The sequence below is a fragment of the Harpia harpyja genome, chromosome 12, assembly GCF_026419915.1.
Source record: "Harpia harpyja isolate bHarHar1 chromosome 12, bHarHar1 primary haplotype, whole genome shotgun sequence".
Lineage (NCBI taxonomy): Eukaryota > Metazoa > Chordata > Aves > Accipitriformes > Accipitridae > Harpia > Harpia harpyja.
The window spans coordinates 44,612,578-44,634,289 of record NC_068951.1 but is presented as its reverse complement, the minus strand read 5'-3'; the positions used below and the strand labels follow the sequence as shown (position 1 = coordinate 44,634,289).

The 21,712-nt window shown below is 47.4% G+C and overlaps 1 protein-coding gene across 24 annotated transcripts in view; it reads left to right on the top strand.

Annotated features, from left to right (window-relative positions):
- The window catches only part of MBNL1 (muscleblind like splicing regulator 1), a 113,383-nt gene that overhangs the window by 83,007 nt on the left and 8,664 nt on the right, over nucleotides 1-21,712 (top strand). For 13 of the 24 annotated variants that reach the window (XM_052804144.1, XM_052804129.1, XM_052804128.1 and 10 more), the window contains 5 exons: nucleotides 5,358-5,558; nucleotides 12,622-12,879; nucleotides 13,975-14,028; nucleotides 15,124-15,277; nucleotides 21,036-21,071. In XM_052804144.1, the coding sequence (XP_052660104.1) occupies nucleotides 5,358-5,558; nucleotides 12,622-12,879; nucleotides 13,975-14,028; nucleotides 15,124-15,277; nucleotides 21,036-21,071 (703 nt within the window). Of the gene's footprint in view, nucleotides 1-2,685; nucleotides 2,707-5,357; nucleotides 5,559-12,621; nucleotides 12,880-13,974; nucleotides 14,029-15,123; nucleotides 15,278-21,035; nucleotides 21,072-21,712 lie in introns of those variants that run through there. The other 11 variants (XM_052804136.1, XM_052804135.1, XM_052804131.1 and 8 more) reach the window with 4 other exon arrangements.

The window sequence follows — 21,712 nt, the reverse complement described above, 5'->3', positions numbered from 1 at the left end:
GGAGAATCTATCAGAAATCTCTCATCTGGTCCCAGTAAAATGTGATCATATGTTACATCATATCTGTTTCTCTTATACCTTAGGAAGTAAGCGCAGTGCAGTGTTCCACAAAGTTGAACGACGTGGCTGAGATTCTGGCTCTGCAGTAATACCTTGTTTCAGTGAATGTAAAGATGATTGGCATCAACCCGCCATGCACATACGCATTTGGGAGCTGAACAGCCTGTGCCAGATCCCTCTCTAATGCAATCCAGAGAGGTCATCTGAGCTAACCTATGGATAAATTTGGCCCAGAACCCTTCTGATATAAATTTCTAGCTCAGATATTAGAGGGTACTGATTAATGTATGAGCGAGACTAGCGCTGATTAATGTATGAGCAAGGCTGGTATCTTCTACATAAAAATGCAAACAATGCTCCCCTGGCTGAAGCTCTCTCTTTCAATGAGTAAAATGGCAGCAAAGGGAAAAAATAAGTTGAAAAATATATATGAAATCAATATATCTGCATTAGCACTTCTCTGACTGTTCTTTCGTTCCTTTCTTGCTGGCAAAGGTAGAATTTAGGGAGTTTCGTTTACCTCTAGATACCCTCTGTTAGGAAACCTATATTCACTCTTTTAGATGAGTTCTTCAACTTTTATTTCAAAAGACATAGTGACAATTAATGCCCCTCAAAATATAGCTAAATCCTCAGGAAAAATCATCTCAGCAGAAAGGACTCTCATACTTATGCCAAATGGTTATTTGGCCCCACGTTTTGTGGGTCTACAGAATACCAGTAAATATTTTGTAGCTTCTTATTTGATTCAGTTAATGTAACTCTTTCACAGAGCTTTATGCCTCGGCTGTTTCAAGAAAGAGTGTATGTGGGGGAGAAAAGCAGAAGGTGTTGTGGTACAATCGTCACAGCAAATTGACTTTAGTACCTGTTAGCACAGCGTGAGAAGATATCACGTTTTGTTTTCTCTCTTTTGATTGGCTTTTCTTTGAATAAAATTGTCTGTGTCACCTAGGCAAGGAGATGAGCTGAGGCAGCGTCAGCGCACAGACAGCAAATGCTGTGGCACCGCAGTGCTTCAGGGGATGCCCTGACGCTGCACTGTGCAGCCTGCTCCTTACTCCCGTCTTGCAGGAGAAATGGGGCTGCCTGTGGGCTGGTGCCCGCTGCTGATGGCTTTCAGATCAGAAACAAAATTAAGTGTCTGTACAGCCAGGCAGCTCAAAAGCAGGCTGTGCTTTACGTGCTTTAACTCCAGAACAACCTCCAAATGATTTTTCAATTTCAGCAGCTCAAAACAGACGTGTGCACATGCCACAATTTTATTTTTATTTCCTGATTTGAGTACAGTGATACAGCATTAGTGCCAGCAAATTCGTGTTTGGGACTATGAGAAAGCTTAAGTCAAAATGCATCCAACAGTAAGAACCATTGCTTAAAATATTTTTTCTCTGTTAACCTGTTTGTTTGTTTGTTTCATGAATTGTAACCAAATATGGCTGTGTCTGGTTTATACAAAGCAGTGTGTAGGCATGTACCAACGTTTGGGTAAACGTGAAAAAAAATACTAATGCAGTCCTTTGGAGTAACATTCCTTTTTAATATAAAGAGAGACTAGTGTGAGGATTAAACCAAGTTTAAATTCTCCTTTATGCTACATTCACACTGTCCCTAATGAGCAAAATTTAAGTCAGTGTATTTTGAAGTACAGCACAAACCTTCTACCCATGCCTGGGTAATTTCTGTGTACATCGCTTGAGTTCAAACATTACAGACTGTGTACTTTCAGAATTCAGTCTCATTCAATATGAGGATTCATAGCAAGGCGCATCGGCTCTCCCAGCAATAGTGTTTCCAAACGGATGTCATCCTACTAATTTGGCCTTAAAATTACTTTATTTTTTAGCACAGTTGAAACAGAAGATACTTCAGGGTGTTCTAACAAGTGATTGATATCATCCCATCTAATGATGATTCAGGCAGGTTTTTTTTGTTTTACAAAAATCTATACACTATACTTTAATAAAAGTAAGTGAACTAACAATGAGAGACTCTAATTTTGTAAGCAAAGCAGTAGGATCCTTTCACTCATATTTCTGTTTGATAAACGTTTTAATTATCGTAGTTGCAAATAATGTCTGTGGACTTTTCCCATCTTTCCTTTTTAGTTCACTCTTTTATCTGTCTTTAGCTGGCACTTGAGGGAGGGGATTTCAGATGGTGAGTGGGGATTGCGTGTCCTGCTGACTGCAAGTGCTGAGATCCTGAGGAAGAGCTCTGCCTGCTCGGATCGGTTCTGCCCTCCTTGCTTGTAAACTGGTTTAGGGGGAGTCGGACTCAGCTAGACTATGGCTTTGGTACTAGCGCATCAGTTGGTACTAGCGCATCAGTTTGGTACAAGCACATCAGTGGGTGACGCTGTGCTGCTTCACAATAGCAATGTCAGACCCTGGATTTGCCTATTCCAGTGTGGAAGAGTGTGAAAAATGCTAAATAGAAGCAGGAAGATGCAGATGTGAGACCAGAAGAGCGGAGATGGACCGCAAAGGTGGCCGTTCCTTGCCTCCAGAGGCACGTGGGGCAGACCTGAACCGTGGGGCTGGTAGTCAGGCATGAACTTCTGCAGAGTGCCGGCGCTCCAGAGGCGGTCCGCTGCACACTGCAGGTCCGAATCTGCAGCAGAACAAGGTCCCAGACCTTCTGCAGGTGTGTTTGTAATTCACGAGCGGCTGTAGGTTGTCAGTGTTTCTCTCCGTGTATGTGGCACACTCCTGGGCTTTCCTTGGCACGGTAGGTGCTCAGTAGGTGACTGTTAAAGATGCGTTAAATGAGTCCAGCTCCTTCCCTGCGGGCAGTTGGTCCTTCAGGGCTGGCGAGCTGGAGCGCTGGCAGAAAGCCGTCTGTCTGTCTGTCTGGGGAGGAGCTGTGGCTCGGCTCCCCTGCACTGCAGAGGCCGATTTCCAAAGGTGCCCCTGCATCTCCTTCCTAATCGATAGACCCCACTAGCGAGCAGTGCCTCTGAAAGGCAGACCCGTGGAGATCAGACCTGCTGGTGAGGTTCACACTGGTTGTGCACAGGCAGTTTTAGAGCAGAATTATTCAGTAGAGCTGATATGGATTATGGGGCATCTGGCAGCACAGAGCTGCATCCAAGGCTGTGTCCTTCACCTCTGTTCTCTCTGCTGATCTACAGGAGCTGCTTTTTTCTTTTTTTAGCTGTTTTGCACAATGCACAGCATAGTAGCGCCCAAACTGCAAGGCCAGTAAGTAGTTGCATGGTTTGGTCAGAGTGATAGAGAAATACTACCTCTGCTTCTAGAGATGGGGAAGTGAAATCTCCCTGGAAAACAAGTGAACAGTAAACAGCAGAGATGAGCCCAGCAGCTCGGACTGACCTGGAGCTCCCCCCGTGTCTCTCCTCTCCTGCCTGGCATCGAGGTCCCAGTTCTGACCAGTTTGCAGTTACAGGCAGGGCCGTGCTTGGGGTGACCCTCACGGCAGAGTCCCGCTCCTCCCCGTCCCACAGCCGCCCGAGCCTTGGGTCAGCGCTGGGGCGGCTGGGACGGTCCCCGGGAGGTCCAGTTTGTGCCGCGTGTCCTCTGAGACCACTGTATCGCCAGCAAGTTTTTCTGGGTGCAGGAGCGTTTGGGTGGCTTTGTGCCCTGGCAGACTCCTGCTACCGAGAAGTGGTTGTGTGCTGCCCAGGTTTCACCACTTCATGGTCTCTTTCTGCCCGCAACAGCAGTCTGGGCTAATACGACTGTGGGACAGGTTTTTATCTCCTAATTTACATGTTTACAGCACATTGCAAAATACCTGCGAGTTTCAGAATAATATGAAGTGGCTCTGATAAAATATGCTATTATTTTGCAGTGGTCTAAAGGCCACAGGATATTTATATTAGTATAAAATGATCTCAGCAGAAAATAAATGAGGTAGTCTTTTATTTGCTGTGCAGTGGGTATATTGGGCTGAAATCAAACATTGATATCTCGTAAGTTACACACTAACAGACTGGTTCGTAGTTTTATTTTTAATGTTCATAATTACATAGCTGATAACACAGTAATTAAAAGTGCAGTTAATTAATAGTGTATTTAAGAGTAATACTTTATTTCCTGTAAAAATTGCCTGTTTGTTTTTCCTTCACATGGATGAAGAACCATTAATGAAGAGACATTAAAGAAATTATTCCCATTTACGCAACTTTCAGTCTTTTTTCTTCAGTAATCTCTGCATGTGTTTTTGTCCAGTGTTTCAAATGGACTTGTTCCTTGCTTCCAAACGGTTCAGTCATTTCCTCAGGAATACAAAAACATGTGGTGTTATATGCTGTCTGGCTTAAACAGATATGAAACAGAGAAAAAGAGTTGCATTAACCCTGTGGTTGTTTTTCCCTCTAAGAATTAGTTTGGAAGAAAAGTCTAAATGCCTTGAGTAACTACTTTATTTAGATACTAAAGATAAACACTCCAGACTAGATTTTATTTGGCAATTACACTGGTAGCGCGGTGCCTTTGCATTATGTGGGGCAGAAGAGTTGTTTAATCTTTACTGCAGTGTAACAGCTCTGCATTTGGTCTTACAGCATTATTTGGTCTTCTACATCCAATTATCTTCACAACATGTGAGAGCCTGCAAGGGCGTCTGACTCTTTTTTATCAAGCAAACAAACAAAAACCCCAGTATCTGCATGTTCTCTCTCTCTTTCTCTGGCTTAATGTTTTAGGCTAAATAAAGCGTATCCTTGATGCAGTGTATTTCTTTCTGAATATCTGTGTGGACAGCCTGTTTAATTTTGTAAAAATAAATGATTATGGTTGTCTGGTCTTGTTCCTGTATTAAACCTCTGAAATTTCTGAACCAGTGCTGGCTGTCATCAGGGTCAGAAATGTATTTGTCTGTGTCTGAAGTTGAGTGTGGTGTGTCGGAGCTCTCGCACAGATGCCTTTTTCCCCAAGAGTGGATGTTTGTACAGGTTTTGGATGTGTCCTTCCCAGAGCCTCAGACTTTCTCCTGCGGCCGTGAGGAGTGCTCGTGTACGATGGCCTTGCTCAAGTGCAGATCGAATGAGAGTTTGCTCCAAGAGCTGCCATGTGCTGTAATCGCACAGGGGAAGCTTGAGCAGGAGAACCGGCAGAGGCTGGCAGGGCACGCCTGCCCTCATGGACTCGCTTGGGTGCGACATTTGCACGGGTGTTCTTCATGTTCTACAAACACGACAAATGCTTCTTTCCCATTAGTGACAGAAATTCACTGCCATTGTTCTCAAGATGATAGCCAAAACCTCACTATGCTGATGGCATGGCAAGTATAAATATTTAAAGTGCCTTTCTTCTTCTTTTCTCTGATTGCAGCCGATGTTTTCCGTCGCACCAAGCTTAGCCACCAACGCATCAGCCGCCTTCAATCCCTACCTGGGGCCCGTCTCCCCAGGCCTGGTCCCAGCAGAGATCCTGCCCACCGCCCCGATGCTGGTGACAGGGAACCCCGGTGTCCCGGTTCCTGCCGCTGCCGCCGCTGCTGCCCAAAAGCTAATGAGGACAGACAGGCTGGAGGTAGGACCTGATATGTGTAACTTAGTCTCACAAGTTGTATCATTTATTATGTCTCCTAGATATAAAATATTTTTCTTGTGAAAGAAAATAATGCAGGTTTCACTTCAGCTGATAATGTCGTATCTTCGTGATGGGTAAGGACGGGGAGTTACTGAGTGATCATGCAGTAAGTTAATGCCTGTGGTTCTGCTTCTGACCCTCCGTTGCACAAAGAAGTGGAAATATTGAGCCCTTTTAGGAGTGCCGATGGCAGCAGCAAGAGAGCCTCGAAACTGTGTTAGTGTGTGCCCAGAAGGTGTTAATGTGGGGGGTGCACGGCCATGGGTACCAGAGCACCAGGGGTGGGTGTAAGGGCAGAGCTTCAGCTGTCTCGGTAAAAGATGACTTTCAGCCTCTCTTACTTTTGCTCTGGACAGATGGTGCCGGCGCTCCCCCGCCGGCCTCCCGCATGCGGCTTATCATCCTTGCTACAAACCTGACAAGTGTTAATGCTCTCTCGCTGGTACTCTCCTTGCCCTGAATCTTTCTTATCTGAAAGGCTCGACGGTGTTTTCACCGCCTTATCGGCACTGCGGCAGCATGGGTGGTGAGCCAGCAGCCTGCCACCGGCTGCCGCACGCTTGGGGCGTGCCAGCGAGCGCAGGCAGCGAGCGCAGCCCTGGTCAGGCCTGGTGGTTAAAAGGCACCGATGGGAGAGGCTGAGCAGGCGGGGTGATCCGCTGTCACCCCGTTTGTCTGTCAGACACGGCAGTGTGTTAGGGAACGCACCGCTTGCGAGGGGTCCGCTCTCCCTGTAGCACGGCTGCTGGTGGTCTCCTTCTCCGGTGCCGTGCAGCAGCTGGCGGCAGCTTTGGTCGGCGGTGGAGAGAGCCGAGCTGTGACCTGTCCCTGCAGCTCCAGCCCTCCTGCTCTGCCCTCAGCCCATACCCCGTGCTCAGCACCAGCGTTCCTGTAGCGTCAGTGCAGTGGCAGGTCTCAGGGATCCTGGTACTGCGACATCTCCTCTGCGTGGGGAGGGTGTGAAGGTTTGGGGCTGCGGCGGGTGGATGGGTTGTTTTGCTCTTGGACGTGGTCCCTGAACTCAGGGGGCATGATGGGAGGAGCGAGAAGGAGGTCTATTTTAAAATGCTGCCAGTTGTAATTGTAATGCTTTTCTTTCTGCCCATGCATCTGCATTAACAGGGATTAATTATCCTTACAAGGAGAATTAATTCCTTTTTCTTAGTTGCATCTCTGACTGACAAGCTGCTGCTCAGAAGGCTGCGAGCTGGGAGGGTTGTGGAGGGTCATCTGGCAGCTAGTGTTTCCCGCTGCTGCTGTCACTATTCTGAGAGCTCACGTCACCACAGGTTCCCCTTCTGCGGGATCACATCACTTCCCTTTTTAGAGATGTTTTCTCCGAGGAAAGCGTTCCCCAAAGCACGATCAGGTTACAGGAGATGCAGCCACACTGAGCTGAGAGCTGGCGCATGGGTGGCTGTTTGGAATCACCAAGGGATGTTTTTCCTTTGAGGACTCTGTTTTATGATGGATTAAAACCAAATCCAGAGGTGGATTAAAACCAAAATGCAATTAGATAAACTCATAAATAAATCACACTAGATTTGGAAATCAGTACCGAGAGGAGGATGCCGATGGCGGGGAGCCCTTTGGGTCACAGCACCAAGGTCAGCTGCTGTGTTTGATTGTGCTTCCACCCATGTAGAGGCCATGGTGCTGGTCGGTGGTGTTGGGGACATGTGGGCTCAAAAGCTTTCTGTTCGTAATGAGGAGCAGGACGTACCCAAAGTCCCCGAGCACCAGCTCTGCCCACGGCCAGGGAAGCACGTATGTCTGTGGGAGCCCGAGAGGGGCTGTGCAGGGGCACCTCTTCGTGTGGTGCCTCTGGGGCAGAGCTTGTGCTGGCCGGCAGACTGTGACCAAAGCACACAGGGAGCTAATGAAATTTGGGACTTCAGCATGCAGGATTTGGTCCTCCGGATGCTTGCATTCTCTTTATATCACTATTTAGAGAAGTGATACACTGCTGAGCCAAACTCCTCTGCACAAGAGGGAGTTGTGAGAGTGTTACTCTCACAAAACACCCAGGGGCACAGCCTGCAGTAAAAACCATTTTTATCAATTAGGAAAAGCCAGCAAAAACATCTGAAATCAGCAGAACTTTAAAAAAAGGGTGAGTGGTTTTGCTTTGGACTTCTATGGAAAGGAAGCTGATGGCCAAGTTGGAAACGCCTGAAAGTAAGTGCTGAGACTTAGAGGAGTGCCTCTTTTGTCACCTTTCCTGGTGAAATGGTACTGTGCAGGGATTCCTCTGGAAGCAGACTGTTTGCCGCAGGAAACGCTGGTGGTGCGGGAGCCGGCCGCGTCCCTGCGCGCTGGCCGAGCTGCCGCGGGACAGCATCCCGCGCCGGCGAGAGCCCCCGGCAGCGCCAGCCCTCCCGTGGGCTCGGCTCACAGCCAGAACGCGGTCGAGCAGGGCGCTTACTTCTCAGTCATATTCCCCAGTTGACTAGCGTCCCAGCTCATCAGCACCCAGCAGCCTTCTCTGCTGTAATTGCATTTATCTCAGTGGGCTCTGCTCTTGGGAGATGTCCTTGTCCTTGGAGGCGGGCTGTCCCAGCCCTGCCTTCCTAACAGGGCCCTTCCCTGGGCTCTGCTCTAACCATTGCACCATGTAGATCACTTGAAAGGAATCCAGCTTCTTCTATCCTTTAAGCTGTTTAAGTTTTGCTTTTTATTTTGACTGGGATCAAGAGCACATCCAGGTTGACCCACTGACTCTGCAATTACACTCAGGGCTGCTGTCTTACAAAATTAGTATCTGTTGTGGGGAGGGGCTGTCTTTTCCTCCTCCTTTTTTCCCTTCAGCAAATGCAGTTTAAATAGTGAAATATGTAAGGGAGAAGATAAATTGCTAGTGCTTTCCAGTGTATTGGTTGTTTAACCTGGAGTATCTAAATTTAGTATAGAAATACTAAATAAGCACATCATTTTTATGAACAGCAAAATATTTTAATGTACTTTATAGATTACAGAATTGTAGAACTGATTTGAAAGATTTTGCATGGTGTGGTCGTTACCTCTCAGAGAAGACAGCGTGTGTCTACCTGCTCTTTAAGTGAGCTTATTGCTGTCAGTATTGTCATTTGTTATGACATGATAAGAGAGCTTTATAAGGCTTAGCTTGCTCTCCCTTGGAATGAACTGTCCTTGAGAAAAATAACTACTATGATGTTAGCATCTAATCTTGGAATATGATTTGTTCTGCTTAGAATTTTGAATACTTATTTTCAAGACTGATGTACTCTGGCATTAATTAAGTTAGCACACATGTTCTGGGATGCTGAATCAGACTGTCCACAACTAAAAGCTCTCGTTACATATACCTAGGATTTTAAGGAAAGCGGGCAGACAACGCAAGTCTGTCAGGCAGTGTGCCTGATCTCCTGAATTAATATGAGTATTCATAAGATAAGGTCAGTGACTGTTACTAGCAGTAGGATTGATTCCATACGTATTTGGACCGTGTCGGCTGTACAGATAGCATGCAGATGTTTGGGTGTCCAGTGCGTTCAGCCACTCCTGTAAGGAATCTGGATCTCAGGGTGGAAATTTCATGGGTTGAGGCTTTTCCTACAGCTTTCCTCACGCTCCTCTCCTGCCAGAAATACCTTGAACAAGAGTGTGGCTCTTCCAGTGAACTAGAAGAGAAGCAAGGAGGACAGGGAAGTGAGAGAGAAAGGAATTGCCTAACTGTTTTATTTAAAATGCATGTGTTTCAGTTTGAATGTCATCATTTTCTATTAGAAGTATTCGAGAGTCAAGAATGACCACAACCAAGCTGCTGTTTCCTGCTTGTTTCATATATACCATTTTTTGCCAGAAAGCAGCAGCTTAGAAGTTCTTGGAGATTTTCAGATCTTGGGTAATCAGGAAATCTGACCTAGTGGTGCTGTTTGTTTAAACGTTCAGAATGCACTAGATAACAGTATGCCCATTTTGATAAATTCTCTTCAGTGCAGAGAAGGAGACAGGAGGTGTGACTTGCTCATGGGAGGGCAGGGATCTCAGCTCTGCTGCCCATCTCCCTCCAGCCAAACCTCTGCCCAGCTTTTGGGTGAGCAGCATGGGACCTCTGCTGTAGCTGAGGTGATGTGGCAGTTGTCTCCCCACCAGGGTGGGCAACTTGAATCCCAGCAGGGTGATCAAAATAAACTCAGCCCAAAGTTAGAACAAGTTAAGTGAATTACAAGGAATTAGTAATATTGCAGCACTAACTCAGAATTTTTGCAGAAAGGCTAGAGACATACAGGTGCCTCTTTTATTTATGTTTCTTAAAATACTGAGTTGAAAATTATGATACTAATTACAGGGCTATTAATAAATAACTAAATCAAAGCTCTCCAGATCTGAAAGACCAGACAATGTATCACGCTTCTGTGCCTCTCTTTACTCAAGCAGATGAATGATATGTTGCTGCGTGCCCGTGGCAAAAAATAACACCATTTTCAATGCTTGCTTTTAAATAAGCAAGAATTTGAAACATTCTTGGTTACCATCGCAGTGGTTGAAAAGCCATTGCTGGTCACACTGATTAAGAGGACTAGCAGTATTATGGTTTGTGTCTGACTGCTGTAAACCATCGTTCAGAGATCTGTTAAGGAGCCCTGAGAGGGAGCCATTCATTGCCTTATCTCAGCTACTGCATGACAGCTCTGTGAAAATTTGCTCTGGACATGCCAAAGATTATCCCCCTAACTATTCCAGTTTTCTGTTCGTCCTTCTTTGGTTTTTAACTATGATAAAATTAGCTTATCTATGGATGCATTTTCTTTCTCTCTCTGTGTATATAGATACTGTTATATATATACACTTATATATGAGTTTGTATATACCATCTTTGTGTTAATAATGGAGTAGTTCTTGCTTATATGTGGAGTGGTTTTGAGACCTCAGTTTTGTGGATCAGCAATACAAGACAAAGAGTGAAGACAGTCAAATGACATTAGTTGCATCCTTTTCTTTATCTTCAGAGGAAAAGACTTCAGTTTACTCCTAGACTGCAAACAAATAATCAAAGGAAATTACCCATTTTTGTCTATTTGGGAGGCCTGTGTTTGGGTAGAAGACGCTACCTGGTTCATGACCCAGAAAGTATTCCTAGATGAAAGAGAGCAAGCCGTAACGCAGGCGGTGGGGCTGACCAACCCAGCACAGCTCTCTTGGAGAAGCAGTGACGTGCCAGCTCCCTTTGGTGTATGCTTGAGAGTGAGCGGGGGAGAGACCAGGGGTCTCCTGTGAGCAGGGATGGTGCTAGCTCGGAACATAAACCAGAAGACAACTTGTGTTTTTTGATGGCTTAAACAGGTGCCACCTCCTTCCCCGGTCGCTCCCTGTGTTGTGCTAGCTGGCAGAGTGGTCCACATCACTGCATGGGGACTAGACCAGGGAAGGGATCCGGCTGCAGAATTACCTGGAAGGCAAGTGGTTATTTTCCAGCTGAGGAATTTTCCCAATCTGTTTCATGTCTGCTGCAGAAACAGTTCTGCAAGCACCAAGCTGCGAGCAGTAGGGTCACGGGGATGAACGAGAGCAATGGAGGTGCCTGAACTGGCTCATTCGGCTCTGCTGCAAATATACATCCAGAGTCTTTGTCACCGCATGGAAAAAGACTATAAACAGGGTCATGCTGGAACGACCCTGGACAAACGGGTGTTTCCTGTGAAACAGGGTTCACAAATGGCATAGCTCTTGTCCTTCGGGGATGTCATTTCATAAGTCTTAGAGGATGGGCAGCTGGTACTTGAAGCAGCACAGGGGTTAAAAAGCAGCTAGAGCACTAGCATGGATGGAAACCAAATAACAACCAAATTTGGTTTGTTGCAGGGATCAGAGCCAAGGTCCTTGAGGAAATACTGATGATCCAAGCTCATGGGCACCCACCTTTAAAAGGAAATTCCATCTACTAAAGTGGTTTTATTTTTATACAAGCTTGGTTCCTTTTGTCCCTTTCTGTTTCCTATAGCCTGTGGAAAACTAAAATGACAAACGCATTTTTGTTTGCGGTTTGCGAAGAGCTGACCATGAAAAGAACACACGTCATTTTTTTAAATACAGGGTTTGCAAGGTGTGTGAAGAGGGAACCGATGTTTGTCGTACTGGTGATAAGTTAGTGTCTGCACCGCCGGTGGGGGCTGGAGGTCCAGGAGGGGTCTGTGCCGGCTCGGGCCCGGGCTGGAGCCCACGTACCAGCAGCGAGGATGCTGCAGGGGAATGCCCTCCAGCCAGGCGGGTTTCTTCGTGCAATTTCTGATTCCTTCAGCTTCGTTCGGCTGCTGTCGCAGGGCAGCGGCGTGACAGCGGGACCAACGACCGCTCTGGCTGCAGCCTCCGCTCTTTCCCAACACGTCCCACCTTCTTCTGATCCGCAGGGCGATCCCGGGCAGCCCAGGAGAGGCAGCCACGGCCGCTGCGGGTTTTGGGTTGCCCTCTCGTGGCAGACGCCCGGATCGTGGGAGCCGGCTCGGTGCTGCACGCCCCACGGGTGCAGCTCGCTCCCTGGCATGGGCGTGAAGCACCCGTCCCGTGGGGCTGCGCGGGGGCAGCCACGCAGTCATCCTCCCGGCACCTCTGGCCAGTCACCTTAATTAATGCATCGAGCGTTGCTAACTCGGGCACAGGCAGATCACAGGGGAGCACGACCACGTCCGAGCACCGCGGTGCTTGGGGTGATCTCTGAGAGCTAGCCACAGCACGTTTCTTCAGAAAACAGAAAAAGTCCTGTGGGCGGCTAAGCAGGAGCCAAAATAAAACCTGCTGTGTGCTTGGCTCTTGATCCTGGGGGGGTTTGATGCTCTTTGACATCAGGAGTGGCCATAGCGAAGCCAGGTCCCTGCTGCCAGGGAGCTGAGCCCACCGTCCCAGCACCGCTGTGCTCCACCTGGGGCTGGGCACCTGTCCTCACGGCGCTCTCGCAGACATTCAGAAATCCCCACTGCGCTCCGAGCCGTGCCCGCAGCACCCGCCACCCAAATTAAGCGACTTTCTTTTCCTGGTGTCGCAGGTATGTCGAGAGTACCAGCGTGGCAACTGCAACAGGGGAGAGAACGACTGCCGGTTCGCTCACCCCGCCGACAGCGCTATGATCGACACCAACGACAACACAGTCACCGTCTGCATGGATTACATCAAAGGGAGATGCTCACGGGAAAAGTGCAAATATTTTCACCCTCCCGCACACCTGCAAGCCAAGATCAAGGCTGCCCAGTACCAGGTTAACCAAGCTGCAGCTGCCCAGGCAGCAGCGACTGCAGCTGCCATGGTGAGTTTGGAAAACACCTCTGGAATAGAAGTATGTTGACGAGAGACAATAATTGATGTGTTAGCTGTTCTTGCTGGAGGGGGGTGCGTGTGCGTGTGCTCGGGGATCCCAGTCACTACACGGTGCAATGAGCTTTCTCAGCATGTGGTGCCAGATCTGCTCTGAAGTAGTTTCAGACTGTTGAGGTGTTTCACTAATTTTGCCTGCTGACGTACAGAGTATCTATATGTACATATATGTGTGCATACATGTGTGCGTGTCTGTACGTGTGTGTGCATATATGTATATATAGTTTATTGTATGTTTGTGTGTGGGTAGATGTGTATCTATCTAGTTGCACAGATAGATAAACCCGTATTTCAGTTACCGTAAGTCCGTATTTGTAGAGACTTAGTTCGAAGTCGATCCGACTGTGTTAATGCTATCCGTAGCCCACCTCCCCCGTCCCCCCGCCGAGGGCTGTCGGCAGCTCTCGCAGGGCACTAGAGCAAACCTCGTAGCTGTAGCAGCCAGATCTGGAACTGCTCAGGAACTGGCTTCCTGGCGAGGAGAGGACAGCCCCCCGAGGGGGGCTGCGATGCCTTATTGTCCTGTCTGTGCCGAGCCCTGTGGGGGTGTGGGAAGAGGAGCACAGCGGGCACGCTGGGGCGCGGCGGCCAGGAGGAGCGGGAGCGGCAGCGCCGGCGGTGCGAGGCGGTAGCCGCGGGCTCCCGGAGGCGCTCCGCCGCCGGCCGACACGGGCGGTGAGCCGGTGGCCGGTTGCGGGGAGCCCGGTTTCCGCTCCGGCGTAGCCTCCCCCGGGCCTGCCCTCGGGAGGGGGGCCGGGGCGGGAGGCGGCCTGCGGTCGCCGCCCTGCCTGCCCTGCCCCGCCCTGCCCCGCCCTGCCCCGCCCGCGCGGGGGCCGCCCGCCGGCCCCCCGTGCATGCCTAGTCTTGTTACCGTTGTACACGGCATCCGGTGATTTGTTTTTATTTGTTTTTTCTCACCTACCCAAATGCACTGCTGCCCCCATGATGCACCTCTGCTTGCTGTTTATGTTAATGCGCTTGACCCCACTGGCCATTGCCATCATGTGCTCGCTGCCTGCTAATTAAGACTCAGTCGGCTGTCAAATCACTGAAGCGACCCCTCGAGGCAACCTTTGACCTGGTACTATGACCTTTCACCTTTTAGCTTGGCATGTAGCTGTATCGTAGAGTCGAGTTTGGGGTTAATGTGTAGACACGGAATATCCCGGTTCCCCCTTCCCCATCCCCGGCAAGGGGCGTGGGGGCGGCCGGGCTCGGCTGGGCCATGCTCCGGAGCAGGACCCCGCCGCCCCCGCGCCCCGCCGGCCCCCTCCCCTCCCATCCCCTCCCCTCCCCTCCCCTCCCTTCCCTTCCCTTCCCTTCCCTTCCCTTCCCTTCCCTTCCCTTCCCTTCCCTTCCCTTCCCTTCCCTTCCCTTCCCTTCCCTTCCCTTCCCTTCCCTTCCCTTCCCTTCCCTTCCCTTCCCTTCCCTTCCCTTCCCTTCCCTTCCCGTCCCGTCCCGTCCCGTCCCGTCCCGTCCCGTCCCGTCCCTTCCCTTCCCGTCCCTTCCCGTCCCTTCCCTTCCCTCCCGTCCCCCCCCAAGGGTGCCATGCGGGCGGCCGTGTCGCAGGGCCGGCCGCGGGCGCAGGGTGCGTTGGCATGGCTTCGTGGCGCTGCGGCGCGGAGGCGGCCCGGGGGTGCCGGCATGCGGCGCGCGCTCTGCATGCCCGGGCAGGCGCTGGGGCCCGGGGAGTGGGTTGGCGCCAGCGGCCCTGCCATCCGCTCCGGACGGTGACTATTAACATTGCTTCTACGTGTTGATCCTCATGGAGCTAGCAGTGCTGCTTCCCCCTACCCCGATAGCCTCGCTCCTGATCGAAACCCTGAAGCTTTACGGTAGCGTAATATTTACGCCGGTTCCTATAACGTACGGCTCCGACACGTTACCTGTGCCGCTGTAATGGTAGGCTAAAGTAGTGCTCCCTTGTAAAGCTTTTACCTCGCCTTTTATTTGGTAGTTAAGTCTGCTATGCTGCTTGCTTGCTCATGGATAAACATGGTGCTGCCTGGTTTTTTTGCCTTCTACTGATTTTTCTTTTTTCCTTTCTCTCTTTCCTTTTCTTCTCCCTCCCTCCCGTCCTCCTCCACACCTCACCCCACCCCCCCACCCCCCCCACCCTTTTCTTTTTTTTTCTTTTTTTTACTGGACTTTATTTTTATACCCATCCACCATTCAGGGAATTCCTCAAGCTGTACTTCCCCCATTACCAAAGAGGCCTGCGCTTGAAAAAACCAATGGTGCCACCGCAGTCTTTAACACTGGTATTTTCCAATACCAGCAAGCTCTTGCCAACATGCAGTTACAGCAGCATACAGCCTTTCTCCCACCAGGTAAGTGCTTCTCGTTTGCCTTTTTCTGGGGAGGGAGAAGGGGGAATTCTGGAAAGCGTACACTAGGAAATAACCGTTTGTTCCTGGCAGCGAATGCGTAGAGGTATTTGCGTGGCGGCCGCTGGTGCCGGGGCGGCTGCTGCCAGGCGCAGGCAGCCTCTCTCCAGCCTGCGGCGCTGCGATGCCTGGCGAGCCGCGGGCAGAGGAGGTGCTGGCTGCGGGAAGGCTGGCTTCTCTCTGCTTCTCTCGGAAGCTGGGTGGGTGTTTTCCAGTCTAATATAAAAACCGGCGTCACGCTCTGTCATCCCGAATCAGAATTTGAAATCTTCTCTCTCGTTCCTCTCTCCCTCGATTAACTTCTCTTTGTTACACATCTCTTAAGCTGTTGTATTTGTTTCTCTTTGCTGTAAGACCCCTTTGCCTTCATGTGCTTAGCAACAGTTGTTCTGAGTCACACACTTGAAGGTTTTGATTTTAATTACAGTGCAGCGATCATAAAAGGCACAGGCAGGCAGTCTCGCAGATAGGCTAATCATGAACCTACGCAAGAAATCAGGGTTCAGGCCTCTACCGCTAAAGCCTCAGGGCTGATTTTGGACTAAGCAGAACAAAGGTGCCCTTGTTCTTATTCAAGAGTGATCAAATCTACACTTGTCCTAGTGTATGTAATTGCTGAAGAATTGATGTCTGTACTATTTACATAAGCAGAAATCCCTTCAGAGGACAAGTGATGGGGCTTAAAGTTGGAATATATGTTTTGGTTCTGCAAATAGCACTTCATGAATAATTACATACGTAGTAAGTCATGTGAATTTATGCCTATATTAACACAGCTGAGTTAGTTTTTACATATGAACCCACATTAAAACAGCACTATCATTCTAGGAGGTATGGAGAGGATGTCGGATAGATCTGTGCTCAAAAAATTGGAAGGAGTCTGTGAGGACAGCCTTTCGTAATGCAGACTAGTTGAGGGGAGGGGAGGGGAGAAAACGCAGCTATTCAATCTTTACAAAAAAAAAAATTAAGGATTTTATCCTAAACATTTTTGGCAAGTATGTTCCCAGGAGTTCGATATAATGCCTTTTGCCATTCTTTCTTGATCTGGCATACAACCAACATGTGTAATTTAAATGGCACAAAAATCAGTTGCTTGATTTAGTACATTTTAATAACTTATTTAGATTCCAAGAATGCACTGCAACCACTGAAATATATTAGCAAAAGCTTGTTGCAAAGCTTGTTGGAGTCAATAGAAAGACTGATTGAGTAAGCTTTAGATCAAATCTCTAGCCCACATACTAAATTTCATATAAAAATGCTTATGCAATCACAGTCCTTCCTGTAGATATTAAACAATTTCAAAGGTTTGTTTTGGCAAAGCATAACTGATGTAGTTAGTAAACCATGCAATTTTCCAGCTTCCATTAAATCAGCAAGGGGCTGGATGATTTCTGAAAGTACTCGAGCTGCTTTGAATCGCGCCCTGTGAACTTAGGAGCTGGGGTTATGGTTTGTGTGCATCGGGCCTCATTTGCACTACATCATTGACCGGGATCTTTCGTGTCGGCACTTACACACAACCTACCTCAGCTCTTCCTCTAGCAATCTATACTGAAACCTACAGGAGTTTGCGCAGTGGTTCTTGATGCTTTATTTGACCTTTCTTGACCACTGAAGTATAGTGTATGTTAAACAAGAGAAGTAGAAGATTTTTTAACATGAGCTACTATAAATTCTCTTTTTATATTTTTCAGATAGCAGCAGTTTGAGCTTTCCAGTAACCCAGTACTTTTTCAAAAGTTTGAAAATTTTATTTGCCACCTTGCCCTTTTTAGTTTTCCCCACTTAATTTTAAGTAGCATCAGTCCAGTTTGTGCACAGTCACCTGGATATAGAGTTTCTCCGTCAGTGCCTAAGAACTGACGGGAGAGCACAGAGCGTGGGTGCCCTCAGGTCCACTGCCATGGAGCAGAGGCAGGTTAATTCAGTGGGGCCTGAATTAAAATGACATTTTTCAAGTTCAGACACCCAAAGTGTAGTTACTCATATGTGTTCTTAGTTGCTTCAGCTGCAGTGTATGAAAATGCAGCAGGTCTGGAGGGCAGGACACTCGCAGAACCTACACGGTGTCGGTGTGTACCCCTCTGGAGGATCTTGGCAGGACCCTCCTCTGCAGGACACTTCACTCTTGATATTTCACCCTTGAGAGTTTTCCACTCATGTTCCAGACAAACCCAGATGCCCCTTCTAAATTGTAAGGTGTAATTCTGGCTGCCTATATGCAAGGGCACGTGAAAGCAAATAAAGGGATCGTCCATGCTAGGGGATGGGAACTGGCACTCCAGCACACTTCGAATGATTAAATGCTCTTAGGTACTCATCTCACTGCTCTCAAATAAAGCTCCCTCTTTGCATGGCTCCCCTCTTGAGGTCTCCCAGAAACCTTGTCTGGTGGAAGATGTCCACAGACTGAGAGGGGAGTCTAAAAGGCGTTGCAAGAAAGAACTGGGAACACTTGTGGTATTGGCTAGTTGAAATAAGTGGAGTTAGTCTGCCGAATGAGGAGGCTCTACACGACTTAATAGGTGTTCACAGCTTGTTTTGGTACTTTGGTCCTGGCTGACGACTCTTGACACCTTAGCAGACATGCGGGCGAATATTTTGCTGAGGGGCTGTGAACTTGCAGAGCACCGGTTAGTTGGCGTTCACTGCTACTGCACATGCTCTTTGTTCTGCAGTAACTGTGAGCTGGCTGGGGGTATGTTTGTATGTGCAGATAGAGAGCTCCTATGTGCAACTAGATGAAATTCCTGCCCTGGTGCTTGTTACCATCCTGTGCCTCAGCTCACTGTCTCCTCAGTTGTGCGTATACAGCTGTTCCTGGCCTGTGCGTGTCAACCGGCTGACCAGAGGGTAGTTGAGAAGTGTAATCCTCCAGAAGAAGGGGGTCAGGTTTACAGGGTACTCCCAGGAGCCGTTGCCCTAATGCACCTGCAAGAGGCAGAGTTGCAGCAGGGCAGCTGAACCATGTAGCCAGCCGTGGAAAGACTTCAGCCACCTCTGCTGTTAAGTTAACGCATTGCATATTTATTTAGTTACTGCAGCTTCAACACCAGAGAACTTACTTGTTCATGGTTGGGACTCAGTCAGTGCACAGACGCTTTCCTAAAGTGGTGTCTGTGTAAGCACCTTCCTCCGTGGGGCTTCTGGGTCTGTGTAAAAACACTGCTCTCCTCCAGAACATTAGGGAGGGGAAAATCAGGCACAACTGTTCACCTCAGCAGGACTGCTTATGCTGTCTGTGGTGATATTTTTAATTAGGATTTAGTAGATTGGACAGAATAAATAGACTGAGGGGAATAATACAAGGGAGAGGTGAGAAAAAAATGCTTAAAACACCAGTAAACCTAGAATATTTATAAAACTAGCTTTATTCCACTGCAGAACTAATCTGGTTGTGAAGTTATGATCAGTTAATTGAACACATCCTTGAATTAAAATTCTGCCTTGTGCTGAAAAGCTAGGGAACATTTGAAACTCCACATTTATTATTCATGCATTCTCATTAGTCAGTCAAAGCTTCTGAAGTCAAGATGGATGTTAAGGTCATAGCAAAAATGATTTTTATTACTGGTAAGAGGGTCATACAGCATTACGTCTTCATATTTGCAAGTTATTGCACCCTAGCTAGTATTTTCATTTCTGCCTTATGTTCATTTGCTTCAATTCCCTTTCAAAACTGTGTGCACTGGTTATAATGTTAATGATGATAACTCAGACTAAAATTTTGAGCTGCAAAGCTTTACAGTGATAATTCAGAGTCATCATGAATATCTAACTCGTCTTTAGCATGTAGACATAATTATGCATGGAATGATGTAATGTTCCAGATCTAATGAAGTATGTACAACCTTATAAATAGGGCACTTCTGCACAGAGACAAGAACTCAAAGGTTCTTCTCTGTAGCCTCATTAACACCGTAGAGATGTCATAAGAGGGGCCGAGAAAGCAGTTTTACTTACTGTTTGTACTTTATAGGCAAATTTTGCTCCATTTTTTAATCTTGCAAGTGGTCCCATTGACTTCAGCCGTGATTTGTACATGGGGAAGTCGGGAAAGCTACCCTTCTTTTAACCTTTCCTTATGAATATTTTCAGTCTCTTCCATGACACAGAAATAGAAGAGTAATTAGGAAGCATGATTATGCCCTTTTCCTTGTAGCCTCACAGATACAGTGATGACAGTGAATAACCTTGTCCCCAGCAGTAATTATACTGACTGACTTTTTCCCCTGCTTAGTTAAATGCTCTTGAGATTGTGCAAGCCACTACAATGCTTGGCACCAGCTAAAACAATTTCCTGTCCCCCCGTTACGGTCACGTAATGTCAAGGAAGCAGCATTGCCGTGGCTCCCACTGGCAGTCTTCTAGATTATGTTTCTATTTCCACTGCAACCTCTGTTCCCAGATTTCAGAGTTTATTTCGGTTTTTGCTGTGTCAAGCATAATTAGCAGTTTTCATAAATGTTATTTGTTAAATAAAAAAGTAAATTGTTTATTAAAAGTGGATATTCTGAAATATCAGTATATATTTATCTATCATATTGGAAGCAAAAATAGAAGATTCTGAGTTCAGTCTGGTGGAAGGCATTTTGCTATGTAAACAGAATCAGCCAACATAACGATATTTAAAAAATGATGCCATCATGTTCCTTAAAACTCCATACTGCTGTTGGCTCTCTAGTTACAGGGTGGAATTCACCAGGTGCTGTCGCTCTAATTATTTTTATGCAGCCTAAAGAGAGCTGCAGGTTGTGAGCCCAGACACCAGCAGCTTAAAATACGTCCTATAATGTAGAAAAAAATGCTGAACGAGTATTCTTAGGTGCTGCCATGAGCTGCATAGGAGACTTTAGCTATTCAGTCACTCCTCTGACCTGCGTAGTAAGCAAACAGACCAGAGGACAGTCAGGATCACTTCCACTTCACTGGCAGCTCACAGGGGTCGCGCAGCTATGGCAAAAGTACGGCATGCCAAATTCACCTGGTTTTTGCCTATATGTTACCTAAATATTGGAGCAGCCAGATTGTGGCTAATGAAACAGTATAGATCAAGTCATCACTCTGCGAGGAATCGTCGCTCCAGCCCGTCCGAGAAGGACCCCAGCTGAAAAGGCAGCCCTAGCAGGAGGGGAGAGCCTCGCTCGCCTCCTCTCGCCGTCTGTCTTCCCCGGACAGAACAAGGCGGACGCCGCGCTTCCCGAGCAGCCGCGGGGACAGGGCACAGCAGTGCCAGTCCCTCGCTCCAGCTGGTCCCGGTCTCCTAGCAGGGGTGGACCTCAGGTACCTGTAGGCAGGTGCAAGTTGAAAAGTATTTCTTTCAATCTGAGGAAACCAGGGTTAAGACCATTACAAAGCTTGCGTCAAAAGGCAAAAAGATTTAAGACTAAAAGAGTTCTAAAATAAAGCTAAAGAAACTTTTCCTAGCCATGCTAATACTCCGTGGTCCTACAAAGGCAAACACGATGTACCAGCACACGGTTCGATCAGCTCTTTCCCCTTCACTGAACACTAGTTCTAATGGATCACTGTGCTATTGTATGGTTTGATTGTGCTGACAGTTACATGCCACTGTTCCCATAATAACAATTTTTCTTCTTTGTTCAAATGAAATTTCTAATTACACGTGTGATGGGTTGTTTTAATTCTTTTCCCTTTCCAAATCCACCTTCCTGTTGCAATGCATGATGGGCAGGCTCAATATTGTGCATGACACCCGCTACAAGTGTTGGTAGGTGCCAGCTTTGTTTCTTGATTATCTTAAACCTGTGGTGCAGCTCACGGACCCTCAAAATCCACTGCTAGATTTTAACTTATAGCTCTCGTGCCAATCCATCTCCCTTAGCCTCCTGCACTAACACCTGTCAATTAAATGCAATTGTTTTATTTAATTGACATGGACACATAGACGTTATTAATTTTGTATAGCAGTTTTTTGAATTGCACATTGTTCCTTGGTGGATTTTGATTGGACTATGAGTTCCAGTGTTTAGAAACTATCTTGTGTTAAATAAAGACTGTATCTTACTATAGCCACGTAGACGTATACTGTCCTTCAACAAGATTAATTTTTGTTTGCAGTAAATATTTGGGTTGAATTTTTAAAAGACAAAAATTTGTAAATATAAGGGCATTTAAAAATTCTTCTGTTGATTTTTGTATTGAAATGGTTAAGCTTGTTTGTGTCGATTTTCTTGATTTGATGGTAACAAGCATTTTCCCCTTTTTTTCTCTTTCATTTCCCTTCCCTCTTTCTCCCTGGAATGTTGTCCTGCTTTGCACTGTGATTGCATGTCACGCGCTGGCAATGATGACTCGGGCTTTTTGCTGTGATAAATACCATGCTCAATTATCCTACCACATGTCGCTCTG